The sequence below is a fragment of the Peromyscus eremicus genome, chromosome 8a, assembly GCF_949786415.1.
Source record: "Peromyscus eremicus chromosome 8a, PerEre_H2_v1, whole genome shotgun sequence".
Lineage (NCBI taxonomy): Eukaryota > Metazoa > Chordata > Mammalia > Rodentia > Cricetidae > Peromyscus > Peromyscus eremicus.
Genome location: NC_081423.1, coordinates 29816750 through 29824231, shown reverse-complemented (window position 1 = coordinate 29824231; position 7482 = coordinate 29816750). Strand labels below are relative to the sequence as shown.

The window sequence follows — 7482 nt, the reverse complement described above, 5'->3', positions numbered from 1 at the left end:
TGTATGAAACACCTTCTGGAAACCTATGAGTTAGTAAGATCTTTTCCAAATGTAACTTTAAAAGGTATGAGTGGAATTGCCCTGCATCCGTGGACAATGTTGCTCCTAGAAGACAAAGGCTTTTTAATGTAAATCATAGGACAAGGCATAAAACTCTCTCCCTTCATGTCATTGGTCAGGGAAGTCCCAGAGGTCTCCTAAGTAACAGACTCTCACCATGGCCCTCAGTTGTCTTTCATAACTACGAGGTAAGACACCCTACTGCTCGCCACACTTTGGTTACAGGACATAGAGAAATCATTCTCAAAACTTCCTCCGTGCTGGCCATCTTTTCTAGCAGAAGGTGCTATACAGCAGCCTTGCTGGGAAAGAAAAGACACCCAGCACTGGATCCTGCATGCTACAGTAACTCACTTTCCAGGCAAGATGTGCACACTGCTGCAGTAGTTTCACCTAGGTTACAGAGTGACTAATTAATTCCTTTTTGGTTGGATTTGAGGCCTGATGCACAGGAGAGCTGTGGTAATTTGAGTGAGAATGGCCCCCATAGGCTCTTATGTTTGAATACTAAGTCCACAACTGGTAGAACTGTTGGGAAGAATTAGGAGGTGTGACCTTGTTGAAAGTATGTCCCGGCTTCAGGTTTCTAAAGACTCACGCCATCCGCAGTGTGCTTTCTCTTTCTTGTTTGTGGATCAGGACGTCACTGACTCAGCTGCTGTTCCAGGGCTGTGCTGCCTGTCTGTTGCCGTGCTCCCCACCATGACAGTGATGGACTCCTATCCCTCTGAAACTGTAAGTCCCACATAATCCCTTCCTTCTACAACTTTCCATGGTCATGGTGTTTTATGACAACAATAGACAAGTAACTATTCTCTCAAGAGTTTGGGAAATTGCTTGCTTGCATTTTCTGTTTTCTCAGATATTATTATTTTCCTTCTCAGATCTTTGATGGAGTTGAAGACTAGATAGTTACAGTTACAACCTTCTTGTATCTTAGCTAGAACGTATTAATACTAGAGTTAGAATCTTCAAGATAGAACAGCTTTTGGAGTAATCTTGGTAATTTGCCATTTACCTGTGTCCTGCACATTTCTGGACATTTAGCATGTCTTTCTTGTTTGATGTTATTCTTGTTGGTTGTAGTTCCATTTTTGTTTATGTTATTACCCTTTGTTTGATACTTGATACAAATACTTGATAATCACTGTACATAGTATGCATCAAGTTTAGAACCTTCTTATTTAGACAAAAAAAAGGAAAATGCCATGGTATTTGTTTTGCCCATGACCTTGGGCTACAGGGCTACTACAAACACAGAACTAGACCCAGTGCTCTATCTGCTGCAGAACATGTGTGCTTCTGGACATGGTTGAAGTTCCTAGCTCACACACCATGTGAGCTGCCTGGCCTACAGACTCCCCACACAGCTGCTGTGTGCAGGTGGTCACCCGAGCAGGAGTCAGGCAGTTCCTGGGGGGTTCTCGTGGGCTCTGCAGGGTGGAGAAACTCACCAGCAGCTGCCTCTGTGTGTGTGTGTGTGTGTGTGTGTGTGTGTGTGTGTGTGTGTGTGTGTTAGGGTTTAGTCACAAGAGTAGCCCCAGTGGCAGGTGGGGCTCAGATCCACATGGTTGGAACCAGGCGGCTCGGGGTGCTAGTGAGCACACATGCCTCTGAGCAGACCTGCTGCGGAGGCTGTGGGTAGGAGCCACAGGGAATGTGGGGTCTTAAAACGGAGAGGAAGAAGGGCCACATGCCCCTTCTCTTGATCATTTTAAGAGGTCACGTACAACAGCAGGAAGCACTGCCTCCTTTGGTCCCTATAGCTCAAGGTCGTGGGCTGAGTAAATACCACTACAGGTCCTAGGTCCTAGGGTAGAACCATGGCTGTTCACGCTGCTAAATAGCCTTCTCTATATTTATGTTCGTACCCGTAGACCGGGCCTTCTTTCAGAGGGCCTTCTCTGTCAGAGAAGCTTCTTTGTGCAGTGGGCAGCAGTCACTGCAGAGCTGCCCAGCTAGTTAAAATGCTCAGAATAGCAGACTGAGTGCTTAGCCCCAGATAGGACATCTATATCCAAGCCACCACTAGTGCTCAGGGAGCACTGTGTATGGAGAAGAGGAAACAATGTAGGATCTGGAGGATGAGGAAGAGTGCTGTGAAAGAGTGCTGTCTTCTGTCTTTACATTTGGAAACTCACAACAGCTGCGGTTACCTGCATAAGATCAAGCCACCCAACCTAAGGCATAGGTGGGTGATCTCCAGGCCTCATTCCTTGTTGAGGGGCTATGGGCGGCCGATAGGTGCTTGGAGAGGGAAGATTATTATGGTTGGAGGACGTGGCCACTGGTAGGTTTCCCATGCTCTAGGGGAGGATGGCCCCACACCCACACAGATATGGGCAGAACTAACTAAACTTCCCAGATTATATATTTTTTTTTAAAAAAGGTAAAGTTGAGAAAGTGACCTGTTGGGGAAGATATGGGGGACGTTGAAGATATTAGGGGCTAGATGTCATATTTCATTATTGTATAAATAGAAAACTCTCAGGAGAAAGGAAAAATTAAAACATTTAAAAAGTCCTTTGGAATACATTTAGTTTTACTGTTTATTAGAGAGTAAAGCAAATTTGCCTATCAATGAGATGCATGTAATACTTATTTTTACATAGAAATTAAATATTGGGCCTGGAGAGATGGCACAGTGCTTAAACTTGCCCTGCTTTTGCAAAAGACCTCTGTTTGGACCCCAGCACTCATGTTGGGTAGCTCACAACTGCACGAAACTCCATCTAGGAGGATTCAGTGCCTCTAGCCACCAAGTGTACCTGCACACATATGCACATACCTACACGTAGACACGCATGATTTAACATAATGAAAATGAATCTCTGAAAAGTCAAATCTTGACTGAATATTTGATACTGCAGGATATGGAACATTTTCAACATTTTTCAGACTCTACCAGTACTTTGATTTTATATGATCATTGCTCACATTGACACTTCACATAAATATATACTACAAAATGACAGAAATAAGTTCAGGGCTGTTTCAGAAATCATGGGAAATTGGTCCTGATCTCAAGCCAAAATACATTTAACAATTTTTTTTATATAAAACTCTTATCAGCAACTCAAATAGCACTTTTCAAAATCCTGCATGCTCACACAGTCCAGTCCTTATACACTGCTGCCTAAGGGTAGGAAATGACTAAAGGTCTTTGTTTTCTGTAATTAAACCGTTGTTATGAGAGCAGAAAATTGTCATAAAACCTCTTCAGTTCCTAGCTTACAGTAACCTTTAATCTGAGAGGTGTTTCAGATGCCTTTGACTGGTGTGGTGTGCTGTGACAGTGTGTGCACATTGTGGAATGTGTGAGTTGTGTGTTCAGAACCAAGGCTGCCCTGCCAAAGTCATCTCTGGTTCATGAATTCTGATTTTGAATTTTTGTTTTTGCAAATTCAGAAAAATCTAACTGTTGCCAATGATTTTGTTTGTTTGCTGCCCTGCATTTAGGATTTGCACCCACAGTTTAAGAAGCTTTGATTTAGATCATAGACTTCCCTATGCCAATTGCCTGGTAAGGCCACTGCATCTTCTTGCCCTGTCTTTCCTCAAATATGGACTAGACCAAATGTTCCCACTCACAAAGGGCCTTTTGGGAAGGCGAGGAGAATGGGTACATAGTTCCCCCAGAGGCCCATGAGACCAAAGACAGAAAGGGCCTAACGCTCTTGCTTCAGCCTTGGCTCATCTGAACCTGCAGATGGGAGGCTCTACCTCACTGGGAGCAGAAAATGTCAGTCACAGAAGCCACTGGGAAGTCTCCACCAGGGTGTGCAACAGGGAAGTGCAAACAGAAGACAGAATTCTTTTAGAATTATGTGACCTTTATTATTGAAACTGCCATTAGGGAAGCTGGTATTGGTTCCCTGGTACTGCTCTCCTGAGTCCTGATCTCTGTCGCAGCTTCCTGCTCTGGGATCTCATTAAACGCACTTGGCTTCAAAGATGATCCTCTCCATTGTCTCGGCGGTTACAGTACTGCTATACTCTACCTCCTTGCCTTTCTCCATCTTCGCCTCTACGTTGTGCTTCTCCACTTTCTTTGACACAATGCCTACCCCTCCTCTATTACGTGAGGAGATTGCTGTTTTTGAAGTAGGCCTTATTAGGAAGCTCTTCAAAAAAGAGCTAATCTTACTGGATTTCTTATTCCCAGACCCCGAGCTAGTTGTAGATTGGCTCTTCCTGGGTTTTTGAGCAGTCCTGGACTCACTCTTGTGAGTGGAGCCATGTCTCTTGCCCTTTAAGTTGCTGTGTGCTTTTCCTTTTTTGCTTTCTCTTTTTTTCCCGGGGCTGGAGACGGACCGGTGGGAAGATGATTTCCGGGTGGTCTTGTCCTTGCCTGTGCTTCGGTCCTTGCCTGTGCTTCGGTCCTTGCCTGTGCTTCGGTGACTTGTCCTGCGGTGATGGGAACTTTTCCTGCTGGGATTTCTGTCCTTCTTTTCTCGTCTCTCCCGTTTCTCCTTCTGGGGTTCAGAGCCAATGTGTGGAACCTTCTGGCTTCCATCCCTTTCGCACATGTAGCCTTCACTCTGCAAGGTCGACACCAGGGGAGCTTCGGGTTTGTCTGCAGCAGGCCCCTTGGTCGTCATGGTGCCTGCAAACACCACACTCAGGCTGCCCTCTGGGGTGACACTGGTAGCACCCCCTGCGGAAGTGGACTCTGAGGAGGAGCTGGCAGCTCCTGCCAAGACCAGGTCTGTACCTTCTGAGGATATGTTTGCCACAGCCGCTAAGGCCTTGCTGGATCCACTTCCTCCCGAATCTTTGCTGCCTGTGCCTGCCAGAGCTGTGGCTACCTGGCTTGAGGCCGGAGACCTGGTTGTTGCTATGCTTAAAGCACCCGAGGTCGAGCTTGCAGCTGTCCCTGCTTTTGCCGCACCTGCTGAGGGGCCTGTTATTACTCCTGCAGCCACTGTGCCGCCTACCGCCCCTGCTGCTGCCCCTTTGGCAGGTCCTCGTATACCAGCGGCTGCAGCAGCTGTCCTAGCTGGTGGTGTTCCCTCTCCTCCTGCAAATGCAGCAGAGGTGGCTCCTGACACATCTCGGAGCTTTTGACGCACAGAATCCTGATCCCCTTCTCCGTGGATGTCTGAGCCCTGTGCCGAGGGGAGGATAAACAGTGAAATAGAGGTGACGGAGAGGCCGGAATGCTCAGGTCCTCTCTCACCCTGAAGCTCGGTAACCCAAGGGCTTCTTATTAAAATCATCGTGTCTGAATTCCCATTTATTACAAGATCCCTTCCATTGCACTTTAGTCAATGGGCACTCAGTTTCACCTCAGCAATTCTAGGGCAAAAGGAAACACTTTCATAAAATGTATTTTCCACATTTGTGTTTGTCTTTGCAGGGCACGTTTCTACAAATGGAATTGTTGGGTCAGGGATACGCTAGACATGTTGATGGCCTTGGAACCAATTGTGCAAGTACACACATGGGGATTGTGCATATTTTTAAAAAAATCACATAATAGGCACAGGGTGACAGATCATGGCTCAAGGGAAGGGAGTTAAAAGTGTTCTGCACTAAAAAGCTGATCTCAGAAGTAGATTAGTGGTCCCCAGGACCTGGAAGGGCTACTGGGGAGCAGGAATGCAGAGAATATGGCTAATAGGTACAGTTAGATAAGAGGAGTAACTTCCTATGTCTTACATTCCTGAAGGATAACTGTAATTGACAACCATTAATCTTACTATCTCAATAACGAGTAGAGAAGATTTTTTTCCATATTCCTAGCACAAGGAAATGAGCAATATCTGGGGTGATAGACATGCCAACCACCCAAGTTTTATCAACACATATTAAATACAAGTATCAATATGCCACAGTATACCATATTAATATGTATAATTAATATATATCAATCAAAATTAAAAATGTAATTTGGTCAAGTATGATGGCACCGGCCAGCAATCTCAACACTTGAGAGGCTGAGGCAGGAGAATAGCTAATTCAAGGCCAGTCTAAGTTGGTTGAGTTCCAGGTCAGGCTGGGATACATCTCGAGATCTTGCATCCAAAATAAGAGAACATATATAATACATCCCCTTCATTTTATATATTATATAATTATATAATATTCCATAACAAATGAGGCTGAGTTGGTGTATAAAGAGTTTAAGACTGAAACATCAGGAAGTTGTAAGGTTCCCCTACAGTCTTGGATGTGAGGCAGAGTAATTGATAGTTCAGGTTTCTGACATTAAGCCTTATGAGACATTTCGGAGAAGTAGTCCAGCCTCCCAGAGTGATAGTTAAGTCTCTAGTGGTGGCACAGGACCTTTTCAAATATAGCACATTTCCCAGGTGGGCCTAAGAAAGCACCTACGTCTCTGCGGGACCTGCTCTGAAGCTCCCCACTCAGTTTGAGTCTTTAGAAGCTTACGAGTAGGCTTTTGTTGTCTCCAGGATAGATGTGTTACCAGTGTGAAGGGCCGGGCTACTGCTGCCGCTGTCTGTTGGTGGCCTCAGGAGATAGACAAGTTTTTCCCAGTAGCAAAAGAGGTCTTCTCGTGCATCAGAAGAGGGACACAGCTGCAGGTAAAAAGTCCGGCCTGTGGCGAGCTTCAGGCGCAGCTGCTGTTTCTCACGGTCATGAATGGAGATCTTGACAAACTTCAAAGGAAGCAGCCTGGTGAGCTCCAAAGTCTTTGAAGGCTTGCGACCTCTCCCCTTGATGAACCGGGCCCGTCTAGCATGTTCTTCACAGACTTTAGCTGGTCGGGCCAGCAGCATAACGTCAGGAAGTGGGAGGACTGGGCTGGTGGACGCGATGCACACAGTCACCATTCGGACGCGGTTATGGACATCAATCACCTCTCCTTTCTTGCTAATCTGGATAAAGTCACTTTCAAACATTGGTGCATACTTGAAAATATCATACTCTCCTCCCTTGTATAGTTGTCGCTGTAGGTTTCCCATGGAGGTGTTGAACACGCCCATGGATCGGTAGCTGTGGGCAGTGTAATAAGGTAACAAACATTCACTGCTCATGGTTCTCTTCATTCCAGGCATCGCTGCCAGCCACAAATCGTGTCCCCAAGAGAGGGAGAGAGTGAAGGCAATTGCCCATCTCCCAGCAAGGTTTCTGCCCACATCTCCTCACACCTCCACAGTTATGCTCTGCTGTCCTTTGTGACCTGTCACCAGCACACACCCCTTTGTCCTGGCCTCCAAGCAGTCATCATCTGCTCAAAGCAAGATCAGCAGCCTCCTCCGACCCCAGCCGCACCACCACCTTCACAGGGACCAGGCTGCACCCTGCCAGTGTACCTGTGGGTGCGCGGGACATTTTTAAAACTCAGACTGTCAGATGCTTCAGTTAAAAGCCAGTCTGCTTTAGTCAACATCGAGGACGTACATCTCCAGTTGTGTTGTTGGTCCTGTTATGACACTCTTCTAAGGACTGTCCCCC

At 46.2% G+C, this 7482-nt stretch overlaps 1 protein-coding gene across 1 annotated transcript; it reads right to left on the bottom strand.

The window, feature by feature from the left end:
- Positions 1-3872: 3872 nt before the first annotated feature.
- Garin3 (golgi associated RAB2B interactor family member 3) lies at positions 3873-7186 on the bottom strand. The gene is given in 3 exon segments (XM_059269269.1): positions 3873-5168; positions 6454-6477; positions 6480-7186. Coding segments are annotated over 3 exon segments (1803 nt in total). The 5' UTR covers positions 7083-7186; the 3' UTR covers positions 3873-3992.
- Between the last annotated feature and the right edge of the window lie 296 nt (positions 7187-7482).